The sequence below is a fragment of the Hemiscyllium ocellatum genome, chromosome 19, assembly GCF_020745735.1.
Source record: "Hemiscyllium ocellatum isolate sHemOce1 chromosome 19, sHemOce1.pat.X.cur, whole genome shotgun sequence".
In the NCBI taxonomy this organism is placed as follows: domain Eukaryota; kingdom Metazoa; phylum Chordata; class Chondrichthyes; order Orectolobiformes; family Hemiscylliidae; genus Hemiscyllium; species Hemiscyllium ocellatum.
The window spans coordinates 17183440-17210528 of NC_083419.1; the positions used below are offsets into that span (position 1 = coordinate 17183440).

At 43.1% G+C, this 27089-nt stretch overlaps 1 protein-coding gene across 1 annotated transcript; it reads right to left on the reverse strand.

The window, feature by feature from the left end:
- Window positions 1-361: 361 nt before the first annotated feature.
- si:ch73-62b13.1 (Carbohydrate sulfotransferase 1-like) lies at window positions 362-23334 on the reverse strand. The gene is made up of 4 exons (XM_060839260.1): window positions 23222-23334; window positions 11927-11964; window positions 9600-9609; window positions 362-1466 (listed from the first exon to the last, which is right to left on the reverse strand). Exons 1-4 carry the CDS (start codon window positions 23332-23334, stop codon window positions 362-364), a joined length of 1266 nt encoding a protein of 421 aa, XP_060695243.1.
- Between the last annotated feature and the right edge of the window lie 3755 nt (window positions 23335-27089).

Consider the following 27089-nt stretch of genomic DNA (forward strand, 5'->3'; position numbering starts at 1 on the left):
TTCAATCACCCTCCCTCCTTTTCGATTACTTCCTCTCCCTCCCAATTCCTCACTCCCTCTTTCTTTCCATTCTCGATTTCAATCTGTGCTGCTACCAGGGATTCAATCAGCCCAAAGTCGTTCCCACGGACTGGGAAATTCTTTTCTGGAGTCCACCTGGAGCCAGAGGCTGTAAACCCCAATGGGTCCCCGAGGACCAAGTGTGGGTGTGACTCGGGCCACCAGTATGTACCACCCTGAACCCAGCCCGATATCCAGCCACAGCTCCTGGCTCCTCCTCCTGCACGGGCATCCCTCATCTCCCCACTTCTTTAGGAGGTCATTAGTTAAACGTTCTTTATTACAGCTGCACAGTACATGGCTACAGGAAAGGAGCAAAAATCTTGGGTTCCACCAAACTGTTGGAGAGGTTCCGCAAATCCTTCAGCGACTGCACCAGTTGGTAGCCCAGTTGGTTCAGAGTATCATTGCAGAGCTGTTGGACTGTCTGAACAATCTGGAAGGAGAGGTTGAGCCTCCAGTTTTCTGCCGTGGCTGACGAGTTCCTTGTGGTTGTGTACTTGTAATTCCTTGCTGAGCCACTTGTGGCCCTCGTGTTGTGAAGTATCCATCTCTTAACCTGACTGTCCACATCCAAACCAATGAAGTGGTAAATCTCAGCGGTCTTTTTGAAAGGTTCCCTTGCCAGCTCTTCATATCTCACCAACATGTACTTGCCCCGCAGCCAGGGTGGTCTGCTTAACCCCGTGCCGGCCGAGTTGAGGAGGTCGTTGCAAGTGGTCGCTATTTGGGACAGATCCACGCTGTGCGGCTTTCTGCCGGTGGCATTCCAGATTTTCCAGGCTCGGAAATTTTCCGTGAAGGTGCCCATCCTGGAGGCAAGTATCCCCCTGGGGTCTCGGACCAAGTGGATGATCTTCAGGTCGAGCCTTGGGTCATCGCTCAGGAGGCGGATGTCCTTGATCTCAGGTATCCTGACGGTCTTGATGGCCACATGAGGGCGTGCCCGACAAACCTGCGATGCCAGGGTCAGGTTCAGTGCCCTGCACCGCCTGGCACAGAGATGCTCAATCACCTCCTTGGAGCCCCGATCCCAGTGGCAAAGTGGGGGTTCACACAGAGCATTGCTGGCCCCCCTCCGAAAAAACGCAGCGGTCTCGTGGTCCCTGGGTGTAGGCTTCATGTAATTCTCCAGGAAATTCAGGTTACAGTCGTACAGGTTGCTGAGCAAGTCCCTGTGTGCCCCCAGGAGAGCCCGTCTATCCAATGCGTTTCTCACCCTGGTACTTGAGTTCGCAAACACCTGTTGCACATGATAGAGAGGCTCATACAGATAAAAGATAGCAGGGTGCTGATTGAACAGCTGTCCTAGGAAGGAGGATCCACTCCTGGTCGTGGCAAAGATCAGGATATGTTTCCTGGTGGGTGTCTGGTCATTCGCTTGTGGGCCAGTCATCCCAGAGCAGCTACTAACACCTACAACAGAAGAGGAGAAAGGTCACATACTGTTGACAGGCTTCGGTGTGTGGTTATGTTTTGTACCCAGCAAAGGAATATCTGGTTCAATAATTGTCCCTGTGTTCCTTGCAACTGTGTTTAAAGATGCCTATTAATCGTTTATTTTAGCACAACCATACCCAGTGCCACAGTACTCCAGGTGAGTGGCACTGCTCAGAATTGTACCTAGCGATCCAAACCTACATTCAATTTTGAACCATTGCCCAGAACTGTACCCAGTGATCCAGATGTGAATCAATGCCCAGCTGTCCAGTTCCTTAAAAGTGGTGTCATAGGCAAACAGGATACTGAAGAAAGCATTTGGTACAATTGCCTTTATTGGTCAGTCCATTGAGTACAGGAATTGGGAAGTCATATTGAGGCTGCACAGGACATTGGTTAGGCCACTTCCGGAATACTGCATTCAATTCTGGTCTCCCTGCTGTAGGAAGGATGTTGTGAAACTTGAAAGGGTTCAGAAAAGATTTACAAGGATGTTGCCAGGGTTGGAGGGTTTCAGCTATAGGGAGAGGCTGAATAAGCTGGGGCTGTTTTCCCTGAAGCGCCGGAGACTGAGCGGTGACGTCATAGAGGTTTGTAAAATCATGCGGGTCATGTTTAGGATGAATAGCCAAGGTATTTTCCCAGAGTAGGGGAATCCAAAACTAGAGGTTTAGGGTGGGAAGGGAAAGATTTAAAACAGATTTAAGCAGCAACGTTTTCATGCAGACAGCAGTGCATGTATGAATGAGCTGCCAGAAGAAGTGGTGGAGGCTGGTACAATTACAACATTTAAAAGGCATTTGGATGGGTAAATGAATAGGAAGGGATTAGAGGAATATGGGCCAAATGCTGGCAAACTAAACGACAATAATTTAGATATCTGACTGGTATGGACATGTTAGACCAAAGGGTCTGTTTCCATGCTGTTCAACTTTATGACTCCATGTGCGCTCAGTTCTCCAGATGTGTATTTCCCAGTTCCAGAAGTGTACTGTGTCCCAACTTTCCAGATCTGAGCAACTGTCTAGAACTGTACCTTGAGATCCAGATGTGTATTTCCCAGTGCCCAGAACTATACTCCAAGTACCAGCACTAATCATCCTAGTATCCAGAATAGTACCTGGTGCTATGGGTATAACTGTAAAGTATTCACAAAAGATTGATAATGAGGGGCAGAGATTTAAAATAATTTATGAAATAAGTGAAAGCAATGTGAGGAAAATCTTTCTCACACAGTGAGAACTCAGGTCTGGAATGCATTAACTGATGATGCATTCAATCAGGACATTCGAAAGGGAATTAAATTCTTATATGAAAAGGAACAATGTGCAGGGTTAGGGGAGAAAGCAGGAGAGTGATTTTAAGTGACCAATTCATTTGGAGAGTGGGTGCAAACAGGAAAATAGTTTACATTAAATTTCAAAGCCTGATAGCACTATGCATGCTGTTGATAAAGTATTAATCAAGAAATAAAATAATTTCATTACAAAGGCAAAGAAATAAATTTGGAGTTTCAGGCAAATTGGACAAATGAAAATGATCAGAATTAGTTTGGAAGCATGAAAGGCAATTTCCTTGAACTATTATTGAACTAAACTGGGAAGAAGGCATTTTTGAAGTTCTCTGTATTGAGACAGGGTTAATTAGTAACTTAATCCTTTGGGGAAGAGTGAGCATATTATGATAGAATTTCACATTGAGTTCGAGTGGTTCACTTAAACTGGAAACGAGAGTATTGAACGTAATGATAAAGCCAGTTACATCGACATGGAATACACGTACGGTAAAGTCGATAAATAAATGGGATTAAAATATTGGATCAGAGGTAAGAGGTGTGTTACATTTAAACAAAAATTTCATAATTCTCAACATTAAAGAATAAAAATCCCAAAGGGAAATGATCAACCTTTGGCTAACTAAAGAGGTTAAGGACAATATTGGATTATAAAGAGAAGGTTTATAATATTGTCAAAGAGATTTGGAAGTTAATGGACTGGGGAATGCACTAGCAAGGGATCACAAATGCATTTATCCAACCAGAGAGACAGCAAACACATTCAGAAACTTCATGGAGAATCCAAGGAGGTGACGTTGGGGCATTAGAGCCCGGCTCCCCACCCCTCAGGACTACTACACTGAATTTTTCAGTCACCTGAGAACCTGTCAAACTGGAACGGAAGTATGTTACCCTTGATCCCAAAGAACAGCTTGACAAGATGACTAAATGCAAGTTATTTTCTCTAATGTATCAGTAGGCCTGCTGTGTCATTGGAGAATTCCATTATATCTGTTGCACGTAACCTCGCTCTCCAAAAACCCACTTTCTGGGTTTTGTTATTCCCACTGCCATCCCTCAGACATTATATTATGAATAACATATTCAGTTTTGTAAAGTGCTTTATTCCAGAAAGTGTCTGGAAAATATTTCAGTGACTGCGGCAATTGTCAATAAACTATGTCCCTGGTTTATGAGTCATTGAATCCACAGGGAATCGTGTATGCAGTGGGCAAACTGTGAGACTGAAATCTAGATTTTGAACCAGTCCTCTCACTCATCCAGCTCACTCGTCATCAAATGTCACCTTGACTAAATGGGGCAAGTTGGAAATAGAAAGGTTCAGCAGCAAATGAAGTTTCATCTTTCCGTTACATCTCTTTAAAATGATAAACTGTCATCCATCTGCAGACATGGAAGAGGTGATGGTGCATTGAGCAAGATTACTCTGTGAATCCTTCATCCTAGTGAGCAGAAAAACAGAACAACCTTTCCCACTGGGGTTTCTGTCCTATCAGTGAAATGGTAAGGGGACCTAGTCAATAGCTCAGGGACCAGAAGGCCTAAGAAATAGGAACTGGAAGAGACCATTTTGCCCCTCGAGCCTGCCTGCCATTCAATAGGATTATGGTCGATCCAGCACACCTCACATCCCATTTCCTGCATGTTCCCCATAACCTTTGATTCCCTGCTGATGAAGAACCTATCTCCCTTAGACTTACGTAAACACAAGGTCTAGTTCTGCAAGGATGACTGTGTCAAGCTGTTGTTTGATCATCTGTGAGACAGTTCTCTCAAGTTTGGAATGAGCTGTTGGATGTTGGTGGAGAGGACATTGCAGAGTTGACAGAACTGCTTATGCCATTGTCACACCCAGTGCCTTAGTCAAAGTCCATCCAGTTTCATTCTTTTCTTTGGGCTTTGTAATGATTTAGAGTCACAGAGTCATAGAGCTGTACAGCACAGAAACAGACCCTTCAGTTCAACTTGTCCGTGCTGACCAGATATCGTAAATAAATCTTGTCCCATTTGCCAACATTTGGTCTATATCTCTCTAGATCCTTCCTAGTCATATACTCATCTAAATGCCTCTTAAATGTTGTAATTATGCCAGCTTCCACCGCTTCCTCTGGCAGCTCACTCCATACACGCACCACCCTCTGTGTGAAAATGTTGCCCCTTAGATCTCTTTTAAATCTTTCCCCTCTCCCCTTCAATCTATGCTCTCACCCCCAGGGAAAAGACCTTGTCGATTTACCCTATCCATGAACTCCATGATCACCCCTGAGCCTCCAACAATCCAGGGAAAACTGCCCCAGCCTATTCAGTCTCTCCCTATAGCTCAGATCCTCCAACCCTGGCAACATCCTTGCAAATCTTTTCTGAACCCTTTCAGGTTTCACAACATCCTGCTTGGTCACTTCAAAGGGCTAATAAGAACCATCCACATGGCTATGGGTCTGGATTCACAGGGAGCTGAAAACAACAGGCTTCCTTCTCCTCTTACGCCTTTGACCTTGGGATATTTTCTATGTTAAAGGTCCTCTAGAAAGGATGTCAAACTTCACCTGTCAGCCTTAATGCGCAGCTACATAAATCATCTAAACTCAAAAGGCGAGACCATCCATACAAATCAACCTGTCGTACATTTCCAGCAATTGCTGCTTTCTTTAAAAAAAAGTTGAATCTGCTCTGGTGAATTAGTTTTATGACATTCAATATTTACATTAAATTTTCATAGAAAATCAACTACATCGAAATAGGCAGCATAAATAATCCACATTGCTCGCACACTGACAACATCCTTCTCTTCATAACGATTACAGCTAAGTCTGTGTGGTTTATTTTTGCTTCAACTTTGAAATGTCATTCTTGAGATTGGGTTCATTGATTCAAATTTCAAAGGTCTTCCATATATATATAGATATATATCAGCTTCACTTTGATCTCAAGAACTGTCTTGTCCCACCACAGAATTGTGTCTGGTTTAACACTGACAGCAGAATCTGCACCAGTGACCTTCTGTAAATTAACACCAGGAATTTGTCAAGTAATTTCTCCTCAATATAATTGAGTTTTTCAACAAAGTATTTGGCTTGCAGAATTCTCCCACGCTGGTTAAAAGTGAATGAATTTGTTTGATTTTACTGGAAAATCAGGGAATGCCGAGAGAATTGGAATGGGAGTTTGACTTGTTAAGTACAGCATGAGGCCATTCAGTTCTTCAAATCTGTTCCACCGTTCAATGACTATAGAAACATTGGACTCAGGAGCAGGAGGGTGTTATTTGCTCCCTTGAGCCTGCTCCATTCAATGACTGATTTGGTTGCGGTGTTAGCTCCAACTTCCTGTCTCTACTCAATAGCCCTTGACTCCCTTTCCACCAAAACTCCAACTAACTTCAGCCTTGCATAAATCCAATGACCCAGCCCTAACTGCTTTCTGGGTAAGAGAATTCCACAACTAACAAACCTCTGACAGAAAATATTTCTGCTTATCTCTGTCCTAAGTGAGAACCTCTTATTCTTAGATTGTTTCCTCAAGTTCCAGTCTGCCCTTTGTTTAAGGTAATGGTTCTGAAAGGGTTCGTGTTGGAGACTGCATTCACCTCCACCCAGCCTGATGACATCTTGGGTACGAACAAGAGGAGACTAGCTCAAATCCTAATGGAGACAGACGTATTATCTCTGGCTTCTGACAGTCTTAGCAATTATGTTTAAGTGGCCAATGTGCCTTGTACTTGATGGAAGACAAAATGAGAAGAGAAGGTCTATTGAGATGAGTGATGATGGCAAAAGTATTTCTTGTGGCCATGTAAAACCAGCAAGTCAAAAGAGGCTCACGCATATTCAACTCCAAATAAAGAGTTGCCAAAAATATCCTACTACTCATCAGTGCATTGAAGGATGGCCAGACTGATTGTTGAGCACACAAGATGCTCTTTTTGAATCTTAGCAGCATTTTGACTCATAAATGGTTTCCTAGCTTATGACTGAAGGTTTTAGCTCAGTTGGCTAGATTGATGGTTTACAGTGCAGTGTGATGCCAACAGTACGGGTTCAATTCCCATCACCAGTTTGAGGTTACCGTGAAGGACTCTCCTTCTCAACCTCTTCTCTTGCCAGAGGTCTGGTGGCCCTCAGGTTAAAGCACCACCAGTCACTTCACTCTAATGAGAGAGTAGCCACTATGGCCTAGTAAGACTGCAGTGATACAATAAAAAAAACTGAAGATTTTTATTCCGGTTTCCCTTTGGGAAGATGTCTTGGAAAGGATACAAAGGGGCCATTTAGGCACTATCAGGCATACAGTCAAAAGTCAGTCAACAATGTGATGGTCAGAAATCTGTCATTACACAGGATTGTGGGAGGATGGTCAATGGCCCTACCACCACTGAAGAAAACAAATGGCAGCAACCAACTATATTTGTGAGAAGGTGCAAATAAGGAGAAAAAGAATGAGCGACATAATTCACTTGAGCTCACTGAGGAATCTTTAACAAAAACTGTCCAGACACCAAACAGTACAGCAAACAAACTGATGCAATAGATTTCAATTTGGTACTGGCTGATGAGCTGACATAAGCTCAACAGCAGCATTTCAGTCGTTTATTTTCTGGAGAAGAATTATTGGTACCATTGACAGTGATAATGCTGAGGACCCAGCAAACTTTCAGCAGCACAACTAAGGATGTGAAAATGGCTAGTCCATCAACAAGCCTTCCACAGAGGGCAAATTAAAGACATACAGTCATAGAGTCATAGAGCTGTACAGCATAGAAACAGACTCTTCGGTCTAACCAGTCCATGCTGACCATGTTCCCAAACTAAACTAGTCCCACCTGCTTGCGTTTGGCCCATACCCCTCCAAACTCTTCCTATTCATGTACTTATCCAGACGTTTTCCCTCAACACCATTTTCCCATGCAATCCCCAAACCCTTTGATATCCATGTGTATCTTAATTCCATTCACTCACATTGGCTCCACATATTTAATGTTAACTCTCAAAAATCTATTGGTTTCAGATTTAAAATCAGATTCAGTTAACCTCTATTGCTTTTTTATGGGAGAGAGTTCTGCACTTCCACCGCTCCGTGTGTTAAGAAGTTCTTGGTAGGCTATGCCCACATTGTCTTGGACTCCCCAACCCCCCAAAAAGGGTTTCTTTTTATCTATATTTTCAACACTAGCTACTTCAAATATAATTAATTGGCTGTAAAATGTTTTGGGACATCTTGCATTCGTGACAGATGCAACACAAATGCATTTATATCTTAATTTTCTGCTTTTTATTCTTTGTCTTTGCTATAAGTTCTTTTCAAAATCCAAAATATCTCAAATGACTCCCAGCCAAATCCTTTATATTTCAGGAAACACAAAACTGAGCTTATATTGGCATAGCACCAGTGATGATTATCATATTTGCAGAGTAGAATCTTTTGAACTTCATAGAATCCCAAAAGTATAAAAGCAGGCTATGCAGCCCATACGAACCCTCCAAAGAACATCCACCCAGAATGACTCCCCTACACTATCCCATGGCTAATCTGCCAAGTCTGCACATCCCTGGACACCAAGGGCAATTTAACATGGCTAATCCACCTAACCTGCACAGCTTTGGACTGTGGGAGGAAACCAGACATCCAGAGAAAACCCACACAGGCACAGGGAGAATGTGCAACCTCCACACAGTCACCCCAAAGCTGGAATTGAACCTGGGTCCCTGGTGCTGTGAGGCAGCAGTGCAGACCACTGAGCCAATGTGCCACCCTAACTTCTTCACAGGGCATGGCCACTGCCAAAAGGCTGTATTGAGTCATTCCCTCATTATGAACTAGTTTGAGTGGACTCAGTTTAGGACGCCTACCATCAAGGGCAAGTATTAGGACATTTCTTTTCTCCCAGAGGATTGTTAGGGGAGGATTATGGGATGGGGAAACTGAGGCATTGACAGGAAAATGGAGTTGAAACCATTACCAGAACAGCAAAGATCTTATTCAATGATAAGATTTCCACGTGTGCAGAGGTTGTAAATTTATTGGAAGCTTAAAGGAGTCTTTAAAATTAAAAGATAAAAACATTTCAACCACTGCAATTGGTTTTTTGTGATAATCCTTCTGCCCACATCCTCACGTTTTCTAGTCCACAAATTATTGAAATTATAGAATTATCAACACAAGGGAACTATGAGCATCTCAGCATCTTCATGATGTGCTTGCAACTGGCAGGATGGTAGAAAGCAATCTAGATTCAGTTTCATCAATGTTCACCCTACAAATTCTAAATTCCTATTATAGAGCAAACCTCAGACAATGAATGAATCCAATGTGTAGATACACTATAAAACAGATACTGGAACCAAATCAGTAGCTGTAATAATTATCCAATTAAGAATGGTGTCTTTCTGTTTCTGTCAAACACAAGAAAGAGAAGCAAGGGTAATTCATTGAACCTCAATTCATCATTCAATGAGATCAAGACTGATCTTCTACTTCCATACCATTTTCCTGCACTATCTCTATATCCCTTGATGTTCTCAATATGTAGGAATCTCTGTCTTCAACAAACTCAATAACAGAGCTTCCACAGCTCTCTGGGATATGGAATTTCAGAGATTAATCATCCGCTGAGTGAAGAAATTACTCCTCATCTCAGTCCTCACTTATACTGAGACCATGTCTCCTGATTCTAAACATACCTTCCCAACCAGAGGAAACATCGTTCATGCATCCACCCTGTTGAGCCCCAAGTAGAAATTGTATATATTTGAATGAGAATCAACTCTCATCCTTTTGAACTCCAGTCTGTTTAAATGATCCTAACAGAGAAGTCCCTCCACCTCAAGATTTAGTTTGGTGACATATATCATCCTCTCTCGATGAATAAGTATATCTTTCTATAAGTAAGGATACCAAAACTGCACACAACCCTCTGGGAGTGGTCTTACCCAGAGTCTATATAACAGCAGCAATTCACCTTCACTTCTTTACTCAAATCCTTTTCCACTAATAACCAACATATCACTTGCCTCCCTATATGCTTGCTCTACTTGTATGTTATCTTCCAGATTTTCCCAGCAAACCAAATATCTTCATTTTTTTTCCACACAGTACTCCATCTGTCAATTTTTTTGCCCCACTCACTTAGCCTTAGATGGAGGGTGGTTCATGTGTGGAATGAACTTCCTGAGGAAGTGGCGGCTGTGGGTACAATTACAATGTTTAAAAGACATTTGGATAGGTACATGAATAGGAAAGGTTTGGAAGGATATGGGCCAGGAGCAGGCAGGTGGGACTAGTTTAGTTTGGGGTTATGATCAGCATGGATTGATTGGACTAAAGAGTCTGTTTCTGTGCTGAATGACTCTAAGACTCTCCAAGTCCTCTTGAAGTACCTTTGCATCTTTCTCATAACTCACACTTCCACCCAGTTTATTTTGTAATATGCAAACTGAGAAATATTACCTATAATTGCCATATCCAAAACAAACTCCTTAAATTGTGAATGTTTAGAGCCCAACTATTGATGCATGCAATATCCCACCAGCCAAATTGAAAATAATCAATTTTTCTCACTCTGATTTCTTATCATTAACTAGCTCACAATCTATGCCTGTACATTTCCCCAATCTCTTGTGCTCTGATTTTAATTTCTAAATGTACAACATTTACTAGTCTCCTTAATCTATTCTTCTAGTTATATGTCCAAAAAGGTTTGTTAAGCATGATGTCTGTCATGAATTCACATTGTCTATGCCCAACACTAGCATACTTACTTTTATTTTATAAGTTCTAGCATTTTTCACACACTGGATATTAAGTAAACAGGTCAGTAGTTCCTTTAACTCTCTCCCTACATTCTGAAACAGTGGGGTTAAATTTGCCACTCTGAAATCCGCAGGAACCACACTATCCAGCATCTATAGAATTGTAAACGATGAATACCAATGCATCAACAGCCATCAGTTCCAACATGCTGGGATATAGGTGATCACATCCTGGACATTTGTTATTTTTGAGGAAGTAGCCAAGGACGTTGATGACAGTACTGCAGTTGATGTAGTTTATATGGATTGTAGGAAGACCTTTAACAAGATCACACATCGGAAACTGATAAATAAGGTAAAACCACAGAGGATCCAGAGTAACTTGGTAATTTGATCCAAATTTGGCTTAGTAGCAGGAGACAGGGGGTGGTGGTAGAGGCTAGCATCATACCACAGGGATCAGTGCTGGGTCGCTTATTGTTCATGTTATGTATAATTGATATCAATGAGAATGTGGGGTGGTGGGTTTGATAGGTAAGTTTACGGATGACAGATTTGCCTGGCGATTTACAATGAGGAAGAAGGTTACAGGAGGACATAAACAGATTGGTCAGATGGGAAGATCAGTGGTAGATAGAATTTAAGCCTAATAAATGTGAGGTGATGCACTTTGGAAGACGTAATAAGGAAGTACTCAACGAATGGTAGGATATTAGGAAAGTCAGAGGTACACACAATAAGAATTGGAGCAGAACTAGGCCATTCAGCCCATTGGGTCTGCTCTTGTTCGCTGATTCGATCGCGGCTGATATGTTTCTCATCCCCATTCTCCTGGCTTCTCCCATAACCTTTGATCCATTTCCTAACCAAGATACTATCTATCTCTGTCTTAAATACAATCAGTGACTTGGTTTCCACAGCTTTCCATGGTAATGAGTTCCAAAGATTAACCATCCTCCTGTTGAAGAAATTCCTCCTCATCTAAGTTCTAAAAGAGCGCCCCTTCACTCTGAGGCTGTGCCCCTGTGCCCTAATCTCGCCTACTAGTGAAAACATCTCCATGGCCACTCAATACAGGTCTTTCAGTATTCTGTAAGTTTCAATGAGATTCCCCCTCATCCTTCTAAACACCATTGAGTATTGACCCAGTGTCCTCAACGGATTCATCATATGACAAGCCTTTCATTCCCAGGATAATTTGTGTAAATCCCATCTGGACCCTCTCCAATGCCAGAATATCCTTCCTTTGATACGGGACCCAAAACTGCTCACAATATTCTAATTGCTGTCTGACCAGTGCCGTATGCAGCCTCAGCAGTACATCTCTGCTCTTGTATTCTTGTCCGCTTGAAATGAATGCTAACTTTGCATTTGCCTTCCTGACAACTGAACTTGCCTAGGCGAAAGTGAGGACTGCAGATGCTGGAGACCAGAGTCAAGAGCGCAGTGCTGGAAAAGCACAGCAGGCCAGGCAGCATCCGAGGAGCAGGAAAACCGACATCTCAGGCAAAAGTGCCTGCTAACCTTAAGAGAATCTTGAACTAGGACTCGTAAGTCCTATGTACTTCAGATTTTCAAAGCCTTTCCCCATTTAGAAAATAGACTGCACCTTTATTCTTCCTACCACAGTGCATAACCTCACACTTTCCCACATTGCATTCCTGAGGGATTTTAGACTGTTTGTCCACAAATCCTTGAAAGCGGCTGGGTAAGTTAATGGAGTCATTAAGAACAATATGGGACCCCTGCCTTTATCAGTTGAGGAATGTGGTGCTGGAAAAACACAGCAGGCCAGGCAGCATCCGAGGAGCAGGAGAATCAATGTTTCGGACATAAACCCTTCTTCAGGAATTCCAAGGAGCAGGAGAATCGACGTTTCGGGCATAAGCCCTTCTTCAGAATTCCTGAAGAAGGACTTATGCTCGAAACGTCGATTCTCCTGCTCCTCGGATGCTGCCTGGCCTGCTGCGCTTTTCCAGCACCACATTTTTCAACTCTGGTCTCCAGCATCTGCAGTCCTCACTTTTCTCCTCCTTTATCAGTTGAGGCACAGACTATAAGAGCAGGGAGGTTATTTCGGAGGTGGAGAGAATTTTGGTTTGGCCACTGCTGGAGTATTATGTGCAGTTCTGGTCACTACAATCTAGGAAGGACATGATTGCACTGGAAGCGGTACAGAGGAGATTCACCAGGATGTCACTGGGATGGAGTGCTTTAGCGATGAAGAGAGGCAGGATAAACTCAGGTTGCTTTCTTTGGAGCAGCAAAGGTTGAAGGGGGGACCTGACTGAGATGTATAAGATTAAGAGGGAGGTGGTTAGGGTGGATAGAAAGCAGCTGAGCCCTTTAGCTGAACTGTCAGAAACAAGGCACACACTTTAAAAGTGAAAGGCAAGAGGTTTAAAGGGGATTTTTAATTTAGAGGGTGGTGAGAATCCGGAACACACCGCCTTGGAGGGAGTTGAGATGGGTAACCTCACAACCTTTAAACAGTACTTGGACGCACACTTGCTCCTCGGATGCTGCCTGAACTGCTATGCTCTTCCAGCACCACTAATCCAAAATCTGGTTTCCAGCATCTGCAGTCATTGTTTTCACCTAGCATACTTGAAATGTCATAGCATTCAAAGCTATGGGCCTAGTGTGGACAAGTGGGGCTACTGTAGGCTTAGCACAGTTTTGGTGGTACACACTTGACAGGTTGAAAGGCCTCTTCTGTATTATATAAAGCTTTGATTTTATAATTATTATACTTTAGGTCCCATTAAAATCTCTGGTACTATCTGTTTCACTAATGTTAATATTGTTTACACTGGTCCCTAGATTCTTCATGACATTAAGGATTTATTCTCTGTCATTTCCTCACTCCCCATTATAAATTCTCCAGGCTTTGCTTGTAAAGAATCCTTGTTTGTTTTAGTCCATCTTCTCCTTTATCCATACCTACAGAAACGTGTATACCCCGTATTTATACTTCTCAGGAGTTAACTCACATATTCTATGTTCCTTTTCACAATATTTTACTTGGTCATTCTTTGCAGAGTTATAAAATACTCCCAATCTTCAGATTTACCTTATTTTATACTAATTTTATAGGTCTTTTCCTTTGATATAATATTATCTTGATTTCTCTTGCTAGGTACAATTTCCTTGCTGGTGTTTGAAAAGTTAAAGGAATTATTTTTAGTGTAAACTATGATTTGTTCTTCAAATGTTAGATGCTGCCTGTCAACCATCATACATGTTAATGTCATTTTCTAATCCACCATAGCCAATTTGCCCTAGCACACTCATAATTTCCTTTGTTTAGATTTAAAACCCGGCTTCTAATTGAAATATTGCTTTCAAACTTCATGCAAAATTCTATCATCTTATAAATCTAACACCTTTCATAAATGTTCCTTGATAAGATTATTATTTAGCCCTTTTTCATTGCATAATACTAGATCTAAAATAGCCCACTCCTTCACCAGCTCCCCGTGTGTTGCTCTAGAAAGCCATCTCACATTTCATCGAAGATTCCAACATTAGTTGTAATTAGGTTTACCAAATCTCTGTGTAGTGTCAGAATTCCCACGAGTATTTGTTTACTCTTGTAACTCCCACCTCTAATCTCCTGACTTATCCAATGATTTACATTATTATTGCTGTTTGGAAGCCAACAACAACTTCCATCAACATGCTTATGCATCTTGCTGTTCTTTCTTCTACCCAAACTGATTTTCCATCTTCAGCTTTAGAATGTAGATGAACTCTTACTACAGCACTAATTTTTTTCCCCTTCTTTAAGTAACAGAGCCAATCCACCACCTTTTCCCAATTTCCTGTCCTTCCTAAAATCCAGCTTTGGTTTTTTAGTGCCCACAGCTCTGTAAGGGCTATTCGGCAAAACATATGTGCTCCTATTTAAACTGACAGCTCATCTGTTTTGTTGCAAATACTGCAAAAACCTACTGTGTGCCTCATTATACTACTATTTTCGTAAATAATTCAACAATGGTTCTAAGTTGAACTTGTTGACCATATAATAATGATATTGGCTGTAGATGAACTAGAGACATTGATGATAAAGTTGACTTTGGTCCATTAATTCAATAGCAGTTGGTGGAATTTCTTAATCCTACTAGTATAAATAAGGCAATAGGGTCAGCAACTGGAAGGCACAGGTTTAAGATAATTGGCAAAAAGGCTAGAGGGGGAACTGAGGTGAATTATTTCAGACAGTGACTTGTTACAATCTGGAATCCACCGCCTGAAAGAACATGAGAATGTAAGAATGCAAAAATATAAGAACTTGAAGCAGGAGTTGGCAATTCAGTCCCTGAAGCCTGACCTCAACTCCACTCTCCATAATCCTTTAACCCATTACTAATTTAAAAATCTGCCTGTATTTTCCATCCACCGCACGCTGGGGGAGTGAATTCTGCAGATTCATGGCCCTTTGAGAGAAGTAATTTCTCCACATCTCTCATTTAAATCTGCTACTTCTTTGCCTACTACCATAGCCCCTCATTCCAGATTGCCCATAATGAGGAAGCAGCTTTTCTATATCTACTTTGTCAATCCCCTTGAGCATCTGAAATACCTCAGTTAGATTCCCTTTCATTCTTCCAAATTCCAGAGAGTAAAGATCTAAATCTCACTTCATAAGACAATCCTCTTATCTGTGGAATCAATCTTGTGAACATCCTCTGAACTGCCTCTAATGTAATTAATATATCCCTTCTCAAGTAATGCCAAAAATGTACACAATACTCCAGGCGCAGTTTCACTAATGCCTTGTACGGCGGCACGGTGGCACAGTGGTTAGCACTGCTGCCTCACAGCGCCAGGGACCTGGGTTCAATTCCCGCCTCAGGCGACTGACTGTGTGGAGTTTGCACGTTCTCCCCGTGTCTGCGTGGGTTTCCTCCGGGTGCTCCGGTTTCCTCCCACAGTCCAAAGATGTGCTGGTCAGGTGAATTGGCCATGCTAAATTGCCCGTAGTGTTAGGTAAGGGGTATATGTAAGGGTATGGGTGGGTTGCGCTTCGGCGGGTCGGTGTGTACTTGTTGGGCCGAAGGGCCTGTTTCCACACTGTAAGTAATCTAATCTAATCTATTGTACAATCGCACTTCCCCATTTTTGAATGCTATTCCTCTAACAACAAATAATAAAATTCCATATGCCTTCCTTATTACCCGCTGTATCTGCATACTCGTGTTTTGCAATTCATGCATGAGGTCAGTCACATCCCTCTGCACTGAAGGACTTTGAAATTTCTCTCCTTTTTTATAATAAGTTGTCTTTCTATTTCTCTGACCAAGATGGATAACCTCTCACTTATTCATGTTAAACTTCATCTGTTAAATTTTGGCCAATTCACCTCACCTATGTATCTCCATTTGTAAATTTCTTATTTATTCATTGCAAAATACTTACCCACCTATGTTAGTGTCATCTGTAAATTTGGCTATCATACTTTCTATCCAAGCATCCATCTCACGATTGCATCGAAAATAGTTGAGGCCGAAGGACTGAACCCTGTAACCGCTCATTACAATTTGTTAACCAGGAAAAGACCAATTTATCCCAACTCTCCGCTTTCTGTTGGTAAGCCAATCCTCCATCTAAACTAATAAATTACCTCTAACCCCATGTGATCTGCTCTCATGTATTAAACTATGTCTGGCACCTTATCAAATGCTTCTAGAAATCCAGATAGACAACATTTACAGGATCCCTATTATCATGTTTGTTACATCCCAAAGCCTTTTTTGTTACATCTTCAAAGAACACTAGTAAATAGTCAAATATGATTCCCTCTTCATAAATCCATGCTGACTCAGATGGATTGCATTTTGACTTTTCAACATTTCCAGTTATTACTTCCTTAATAATGGATTCTAATGATTTTGCAATGTCACATATTCAACTAATTGATTTGCAGTCTCCTACTTTCTGCCTCCCTCCCATTTTGAATAAGAGTGTTATAATAACATATTCTATTCACTGGAACCTTTCCTGCACCCATGGAATTTTGGAATATCATCAGCAATGGGTCTCCTAACTCTGCTGCCACTTCCTTTAAGACCCGTGGATGTAGGCCATCAGGCCTTGGGAACTGTCTGCCTTCAATCCTACTGGTTTGCTCAGTATTTCTTCCCTCATGATGATGATCGTTGTAAGTTCCCTACTTTCTATAAGCTCTGAAAGGATAGTGGAAGCAGATTCAACAGCTATATCAAAAGGCAATTGGAGAACTATGAACACTCAGAGTAGGAGCAGATTGCTTAGATCCCCTGGCCTGCTCTGCTGTTCAATACTAGAAGCGGTGGGGGGGGGGATGGATTTGGAAGGCTATTTGGAAATAACAAAAGAGTGAAATAAATTGAAAGCTCTTTTTAAGCAGCCAGTCTCCTTCCATGCAGTACTGTGAGTTAGAAAGTCCCATGTTCAAGTCCCACTCCAGGACTTCAGCACAGAAATCCACATTGGTGCTCTAGAATAGTGTATGGAGTGCTGTGGTGTAACAGGCATAGTCTTTCAGATGTTAAACCAAGGCCTAGTCTGTCATTTCCAGAGAACAGAAGATGACATTGCACAATTTCAAAGCAGAGTAGGGAGTTGTTAAGTTGTGTACCCCGGCCAATATGTATTCCTCAATCAATATCAATAATGCACCTGATGAAGCAGCAGCACTCTGAAAGCTAGTGCTTCCAAATAAACTTGGAGAAAGTGAGGACTGCAGATGCTGGAGATCAGAGTCGAGAGTGTGATGCTAGAAAAGCACAGCCGATCAGACAGCATCTGAGGAACAGGAGAATCAATGTTTCAGGCAGCAGTCCTTCATCAGGAATCATTCCCAAAACATTGATTCTTCTGCTCCTCGGATGCTGTCTGACTGGCTGTGCTTTTCCAACACCATACTCTCTACTTCCAAATAAACCTGCTGGACTACAAGTTGGTGTTGTGTGATTTGAACTTTGTCCACCCCAGTCCACCACTGGCACCTCCACATCATAAATAATCTGGTCTTTATTGCATTGCTGTTTGTGTGGGTTCTCTTTCTGCTGAGGTGATGTGTTCCCTGGTCTGCCCTGAGCTCTTCCCAGGACAGAACTGCAAGTTGTGTGCCACGCTTGCTACAGTGCAGCAATGACTACACTTCAGAATATTTCGTTGCCTGTAAAACATCTTGAGATGCCCAGTGATCATGAAAGGAGGTTCATAAATGCAAGTCTTTCTTTGTACCCCCACAGTTCTGTGAAACTGGTACACTTAGAAAGGCACAGGTCCTAAGAAATACGAGTAACATACTCTGCGGTCAATTGAATCAAGCTTCAACTGACACACTGAATAAAATCTCAATTACAAGACCAGTTCTGTCCAACTCAACTTCCTAAATCATTTCAATATGTTCAATAAAATCAAGACCATGCTGAATTAAAAGTTGTGACTCCTGATCGATTCAAAGAAGCAGCAGATATTTTTCCCCCTTTATTCTTTCAGGGAATGTTGGTATTACTGACAAGGCCAGTATTCTTTTTTCCCTACAATGTGGAAACAGGCCCATTGGCCCAACAAGTCCACACCGACCCTCAACGCATTCCCTGATCCGTAATTGCCCTTCACTTGAGTGCCCTGTTAGGCCATTTCGGAGGGCAGTTAAGAGTGAACACCTTGTTGTGGAACTGGAGTCACAAGGAGGCCAAACCAGGAGATTTGCTTTCCTACAGATCGCGAGTGAATCTGATCAATCTTTACAATCATGGACAACAGTTTCATGGTCATCATTAGCTTTCAAATGCAGATTTATTAATCGAATGTAAATTCCACCAGCTGCTGTGAATCTGTGTTCCCACGGCATTAGCATGGTACTTCGAATTATGAGTCCACTGACATTACTGTTACGATCCCAGTTGATGACACAACTGTACAAGTCAGATCCTAGAATAGAGTATGGCTTGATACAGCAGTTTTCATTTTGCATTGTTAGTTAAAGTGGTGCTTAGTCACTGAATTATATATATCTGAAGCCACAGGTTTTCTTCATCAGCAGAACAGATGTTTATTACACAAAAGAATGAAAGAAAACTAATCAAACTAAATATAGAAGACAGCTAGAAATATCTAAAATAAATAGTAAATCAAAGTTTCAACCTGTTTCTCAACATTAACCATTATGAAGATTCAAGTCCAGAGAAATTACAACCCCTACCTCAACTCCTTAAGTTTCTGCTTAACTAACTCCTGACAATTCCTTTGCTGTGGAGTTTGGAGACAATTTAATGAGCCCTTTCCAAGTCTGGATACACAATCTTTTTCACATATCTGAGAGCCTAAACTTTCCCAGTTCAATAACCTGCATTCTTCTCACCAAACTCTTCTGATTTGGAAGTTTCACAACCATCTGGATAACAGTAACAGGATAGGTCAGAGTCAGCATGGATTTATGAAGGGGAAATCATGCTTGACTAATCTTTTGAATTTTTTTGAGAATGTAACTCTGAAGATAGACAAGGGTGATCCAGTAGATGTAGTATACCTGGACTTTCAGAAAGCCTTTGATAAAGTCCCACATAGGTGGTTAGTGAGCAAAATTAGGATATTAGGGGCAAAATACTGACATGGATTGAAAATTGGTTGGCTGACAGGAAACAAAGAGTAGTGATAAACGGCTCCCTTTCGAATGGCAGGCGATGACCAGTGGTGTGCCGCAGGGATCAGTGCTGGGACCGCAGCTTTTTACAATGTACATGAATGATATAGATGAAGGTATTAAAAGTAATATTAGCAAATTTGCTGACGACACAAAGCTGGGTGACAGGGTGAAATGTGAGGAGGATGTTAGGACAATACAGGGTGACCTGGACAGGCTAGGTGAGTGGACGGATGCATGGCAGATGCAGTTTAATGTTGACAAATGTGTGGTTATCCACTTCGGTGGCAAGAACAGGAAGGCAGGTTACTACCTAAATGGAGTCAAGTTAGGTAAAGGGGCAGTACAACAAGATCTAGGTGCTCTTCTACATCAGTCAATGAAAGCAAGCATGCAGGTACAGCAGGCAGTGAAGAAAGCTAATAGCATACTGGCCTTCAAAACAATAGGAATTGAGTATAGAAGCAAAGAGGTCCTTCTGCAGCTATATAGGGCCCTGGTGAGACTGCACCTGGAATATTGTGCGCAGTTTTGGTCTCCAAATTTGAGGATATTTGGCTATTGAGGGAGTGCAGCGTAGGTTCACCAGGTCAATTCCTGGAATGGCAGGACTACCTTACGCTGAAAGATTGGAGTGACTGGGCTTGTACACGCTTGAGTTTAGAAGGCTGAGAGGGGATCTGATTGAGACGTAAAAGATTATTAAAGGATTGGACACTCTGCAGGCAGGAAGCATGTTTCCGCTGATGGTTGAGTCCCGATCCAGAGGACACAGTTTAAAAATAAGGGTTATGCCACTTAGAACAGAGTCGAGGAAAAACTTCTTCACCCAGAGAGTGGTGGGTGTATGGAATGCTCTGTCCCAGAAGGCTGTGGAGGCCAAGTCTCTGGATACTTTCAAGAAAGAGTTGGATAGAGCTCTTAAGGATAGTGGAATCAAGGGTTATGGGGATAAGGCAGGAACAGGATACTGATTGAGGATGATCAGTCATGATCATAATGAATGGTGGTGCTGGCTCGAAGGGCAGAATGGCCTACTCCTGCACCTATTGTCTATTGTCTAATGTTTCTGCTGAGGTGACATGTTCCTTGGTCTGCTCTGAGCTCTTTCCAGGAGAGAAACTGAACTTACTTCTGAATTTAACTCTGGTATCTTTTGAACACAGTTGAAGAATGTGCTCAATCCTAGACTCTTTTAAACTGAAAGAAAAGGTGATCGCCTTATTTCTTTATATCATAAACACTTTTCAATTGGACCTGAGGGCTCCGTGGTCACTTGCTTTCTGATAAATGCTGAATTTTATCACTATTCCTTCTGCAACCTTGATTTTGTTGTTAAAAGAAAACCCTTTACAGAAATAACTAACACACATCTGCCTCCATTTTGAAATTCAAATTCCATAATTGATATTAATACATATACGCCACTGCCTCCTCACAATTTAACGTATTTCTTCAGTTAACAGCAAGAAGCTTTAAATCTTCAAATGTGCTTTGGAATGGGGATTTCTATCTAATCACCACTCTTCACATGCACTTCCTATAATCCCTTCACTGGTTTGAGACCTTATTTAAATCCTCAATCAGCCCCTCTCCAGATGGTTATATTTTGCTACCTTCAGGGTTTCAAGTTTGAAAAATACAGCCTCACAGCTTGTGTGACATTTTATAAAAGCATGTACTCATTACTGGATATTGCATTACCCATAATTGGAGCTCGCCAAATTATCAGATAATTACCAAAGATTGCTAGAAAAAGCATTAATCGTTTTGTTGTAGTGGGAGTTGTAAAAGGGTTAATTAAATTGCTGCATTATTTTATCAACTGACATTTACTGAAATCTCAGATATAAAACATGACTGTAGGTGTTGATGTTCAACAGCATTGTCCTCCCTGAATCCACTGTTGAAGTCATGGTGTTACCAGTGACCAGACTTTGAACTGGACCAGCCACATAAATACAGTGGTTTCAACAGAAGGTGGGAGTTCTGAGTTGAGTAACTCATCTCCTAACACCCCAAAGCCTTTCCACATGTACAAAGCAGAAGACAGGAATGTGATTAACTAGTTTTCAATTAACTAGATGGCTGCATCTTCCACAACATTCAAGAAACTCAACACAATCCAGGACAATGCAGCCACTTGATTAGCAACATTCTATTCCTGATGAAGGGCTTTTGCCCGAAACGTCGATTTTCCTGCTCCTTGGATGCTGCCTGACCTGCTGTGCTTTTCCAGCACCACTCTGATCTAAACAGTCTACCACTGTCAATATTCATTCCCTCAACCACTGACACACCGTTGCTGAAACGTGTACCATCTACAGGATACACTGCAGCAGCTGAGGTCCCTTCAACAGCACTTTCCTAACCCAAGACCAGGACTATTTGGAAGGACAAGGACAGTAGATATATGGAAACACCACCATCTTAAAGTCCACTTCTGGGATACTCACCTCCTGACCTGGAACGATATCAATGATTTCTTCCTGTCACTGGGTTAAAATCCCAGAGCTCCCTCTCTATCACCATAATAGGAGTCCCTACACCCCCAGCACCTCAGTGACTCACAAAGGAGACTCATCATCATCTTCTCCAGGATACCAGGGATGGGCAAATAGATGCTTGAGCTAGCCAGCGATGCCCATGTTCCAAGAACAAATAAAAAATATTTTTCCAGTCCTTCTCTGGTTGTAAAGATAATTCAGAACAATGACATTTTGTAAACAGAACATTGAACATGGCCTCAGGAGTTTTTGGGGAGGGATGAGGAGGATGGGGACAGTGATGGATGGTCTGAGTCCCAACTTTCCATAACCTTTTGTGTGATGATTCCTGTCATCCCTGTGAATTTTCTTACTCTAACCCTGAACTATAAGGCACAGTATCTCTCCATCTAACCCTGTTGAAACCTTTTACCATTTAACCCCTTGATGAGATAGCCACCAGTGATTCATCAAGGTACAAATGTGCTGACTGTAGATCACAGAACACCTACAGTGTGGATGCAGGCCATTCAGCCCATTGAGTCCACACCAACCCTCGGATGAGCATCCCACTCAATCCCTGTAACCCTGCGTTTCCTAGTCAGCGAGCCTGCACACCCTGAATAATTTGGCATTCCCAATCCAACTAACTAGCGCACCTTTGGACTGTGGGAGGAAACCAGACACATAGAGGAAGCCCACACAGGCACAGGGAGAGTGTGCAAACTCCACACAGACAGTCGCCTGAGGCTGGAATCGAACCCAGGTCCCTGGTGCTGTTAGCCACCGTGTCACCCCTTCCTTTAAAGGTTCACTATTGAATCTGCTTCCACTGCCCTTTCAGGCAGTCACTCCAATTCTTAACAACTCACAGTTAAAAATGTATATTTAGAAAGTAGCACTTTGAGCAAGTGACCACCATGATAGAAGAAGTCAACAAGTATGGTCAGCAAGTTAATTTGCTCATACATTTGGTGAGGGACTAACTAACCCCAGGACCATTTTCCCTATGAGTGCTTTCACTGATTGCAAATATTTGTTGCCGTTGATCGGTGACTAACCTAATTATTTGGGTGAGATTTGTGACCTCCCTAACCTGTTCCAAGTCTCAATTAGAAGTTACTGGCACAAGCCAGACAAGTGTATTCTACCCATTCTAGCACAGACACGACTGCATCCAAAAGGGTCAGCTCTGAGTTGGTTCATGAAGAGAAAGCTGAGTGCCAATCCCATTCACTGATATTACCACAGACTTCCAACAGCTCCACTCCTGATTCTGCATTCCAATTTCCCATTTCCAATCCATATTCACCACTCCCACACCCCATTCCTCAATACTCATTCCCAATCCTCATTCCTCATTCCTATTTTTCATTCTCAATTCACCATTCCCATTCCACATTCCTCATTCTCAATTCCCTTTCATAATGCCCTTTTCCCTGCCCCCAATTCCCCTTTTCTCATTCCTTATTACTTATTCATAATTCTCCACTGTTCTGTTCCCCAATCCTACATATTACCTCTCCACTGGGAGTGACAGTGTTTCCCAGGCTCCGTGCCAGGACAGCGGGAGTTGATGCTGGCAGTCAGGGATCGGATAGCTGTGTACTGAATCCCTAGGGAGGCACACACCAGGAGAAGGATGGTTTTCCAAGAGCACTCCATCATTGCGATATTACATCACAGCCACAATCTTCTCACTGTCCAACAAAAGGAGAGGAATTAGACACTTGAACAGTGATCAGGTTAACCCTAAGTTTCCTTTCAGAGAGACAGAGACTCCTTGAGAGATTAAATAGATCACATGTGACATAGATCCCTGGACAACTATCGAGGAGAAAGTGAGGTCTGCAGATGCTGGAGATCAGAGCTGAAAATGTGTTGCTGGAAAAGCGCCGCAGGACAGGCAGCATCCATGGAACAGGAGATTCGACGTTTCGGGTATAAGTCCTTCTTCAGGGTTCCTGAAGAACGGCTTATGCCTGAAACGCCGAATCTCCTGCTCCTTGGATGCTGCCTGACCTGCTGCGCTTTTCCAGCAATATATTTTCAGCCCTGGACAACAATACCAACTTTTGACAATGAATGGATAATTATTATTTTAATTTCAATTTAGTGAGATAAAGCAGGGGAAATCTTAGCACAAACTTCATAGCTGAACTTGACTGAATGTTGTTTAAATGTACTGCTAACAAACTCAGTAACTGCTGCATATTGTGAGACCAGGTACATCAAAAAACAAGTACAGTTTAGAATCATACACAACAGATAATTATTGATAAATAGGTTTGCGGTGGGATCTGCAGGCGGTAAGCGACATTGCTTGAGCAGGTAGGGTAGGGCTGAGAAAGGAAGGATTGGGAGAGACAGAGAAGGGTAAGGGTAAAGATGAAAGTGGAAAGGAGGCAAGGAGAGAGAAGAAATGGCTGAGTGGTGAAACAGAGAGAGGCAAGAACAGAGGAGGGAGAGGCTGAGTGATGGAGAAGGGCGGGGAGGGGCAAAGAGAGGGAGAAAGCTCGAGAGGGGGTTGCATTGGGAGGGAGGAGTGACAGAAAGAAGTGGCTGATAGAGGGGAGGCCAAACAGCAAGGGATGTGTAGAGAGGGTGGAGGGGCTGAGAGCAGGATGCAGGGAACAGTAAAAGGAGAGGGTCAGAATGAGAGGGAAGGTCTGAGAGAGGCTGAGAAATCAGGAGTCGGTGGAGAAGTTGTGCACTACAACAACAACTTGCATTTCCATAGCAGGTTCAATGCAGTTAAATGTCCCAATCGCGACATTATTATTCTATTTGTTTTTGGTAATGTGAATATCACTGGCAAGGCCTGTATTCACTGCCCCTCCTTTGCTGCCCTTGAGAAGGGCAGTGTGAATCTGAAATTAACTGAACATAAAGCAAGTCTATTACTACCTGCAACTAACTCAGAAACTGTTCTTGATCACAAACACCAGCCCTGCCTGTTCAATTCAAACCAGTTACCTATACATCCTGACAGTCACACAGACACCAGGATGTCAGGGTCCCTGTGTGTCTGCAGAGTCTGACAGTCCCAGACATGTGTGCATGCACACTGACAGTCTGGAGACTTGTCTGCACATTCTCTGGCAGCTCAGACACTGTTTGTAAGCACCCTGACAGCCCTAGATATGCACATACACACACTGACAGCCCTAGACATGGACACACACACACTGACAGCCCTAGACATGTATTAATACACACACACTCTGACAGCCTTAGACATGGACACACACACACTGACAGCCCTAAGCATGTATATACACACACACTCTGACAGCCCTAGACATGGACACACACAAACTGACAGCCCTAGGCATGTATATACACACACACACTTTGACAGCCCAAGGCATGGACACACACACACTGACAGCCCTAGACATGTACACACACACTCTGACAGCCCTAGGCGTCTATATAAACACACAAACTCTGGAGGCCCTAAGCATGTATATATACACATATACTCTGACAGCCCTGTGCATGTCTATAAACACACACAGACAGCACTAGGCATGTGGATATACACACACTTGGACAACCCTGGGCATGTGTATATACAGACACTCTGATGGTCTGGGTGTATGTGTATATACACACACACTCTTGACCAACGGCCTGGAGACTGGCAACGTGGAAGACTGTGTACACATTTTAACAGTTTAAGAACTGTGTGCATACAATTGTTGGATGGGGATCTGTTGTACACATTCTGACAGCGCAGGGTTTGTGTATATGCGCCCTGACAGCCTGGAGATTGTGTATACACATTCTGACAGCGCAGGGTTTGTGTATATGCACACTGACAGCCTGGAGACTGCATATACACATTCTGACAGCGCAGGGTTTGTGTATATGCACACTGACAGCCTGGAGACTGTATGTACACATTCTGACAGCCTGGGGTTTTGTGTATATGCACACTGACAGCCTGGAGACTGTATGTACACATTCTGACAGCCTGGGGTTTTGTGTATATGCACACTGACAGCCTGGAGACTGTATGTACACACTCTGACAGCCTGGGATTTGTGTATATGCACACTGACAGCCTGGAGACTGTGTGTACACAATCTGACAGCCCTGGGTTTGTGTATATGCACACTGATAGCCTGGAGACTGGGTGTACACATTCTGACAGCCCGGGGTTTGTGTATATGCACACTGACAGCCTGGAGACTGTGTGTACACAATCTGACAGCCCGGAGTTTGTGTATATGCACACTGACAGCCTGGTGACCGGGACACAGTGCCCAATTCATGTGCCCACTCTGTGAAAATATCTCTGCTCTCCAGCCTCCCCCGCTCCGGCTTCAGTCAGTGCCGGACCCTGTGACCAGGAGATGGGGAAGGGCCGGCCGGTCGGGGGCGCTGGCGACCGGGTTCTGCGAGGTTCCTGTCTCTGTGAGCCAGAGGGCAGCGGCTGGGCTATGGAGAAGAGGGTTCGAATCCCGGGCTGCGGGAACTGCTTCACTCTCCCTGTTCATTTACCAACAGGAAATAAATTCCCCGGGGGCTGGTTTATGCAGCCAGAGCCTCTGAAAAAGGAGTAACTGAAAAGAGCGAGCGACTCCCTCTTTTACAAAAAAAACCTCGGAGTTTTTTTTTGGAAGTGTGCGCAGGACCAAATACTTTAAGAACTTCAAGACACCCTCCCCTTCCCAAACACTCACCTCTCTCTGGATGAACACACTCCAGCGGTATCAGCCTCAGACTCCTTCCAAAGGATCCATTGCTCAGTCTGGGCTATATTCCTCTATATTGTTGGGATGTAAAAGGCTCCCTTCAGCTATATTCCTCTATATTGTTGGGATGTAAGAGGCTCCCTGTCTGGTAGCATCCCCTGCAACCCTGAGCTGGGGCTGGACAAGATTTGAGGATTCACCTCTCCAGCTATCCCCCTCTCTCTCCCTGCCTCCTTCCCCAGTGCACACTCGCTGTTATCAGGCAGTCACTGGAGTCTCATTCACCGCTCTCTGCAGTTTTAACACATTGCTGTGCACAGGCAGGCTAACGGCAACTTTTGCAAGCCCTGGCTCTGAACGTACACTCTGCAAGGCACGGAAAGATCCCACAGCCGCATGAGTGTTGGGGGAAGGCTATCTGTCCCCGAACAGATCTGGCTTCCTGACGTCCTGGCCCGGTATTTGTCCCAGCCTTGCATGTCATCAAAGCCTCTGGGATCCTGCTGTGCGCCGGTTCTTGGAATGGTTACAGCGCTCAAGGAGAACGTTCGGCCCATCCTCCCTGTGCCAAGTCTTACCCCTTAACCCGCTGCCAGTAACTCACTCGGTGCTGTAATCCTACACAAGGTACCCAGAACAATCCAATTCCCTTCTGACAGTGTCGATTGAACCTGCCTCCACAGGACCCTCGGACAACCCCTAACCTCTCCCTCAGGA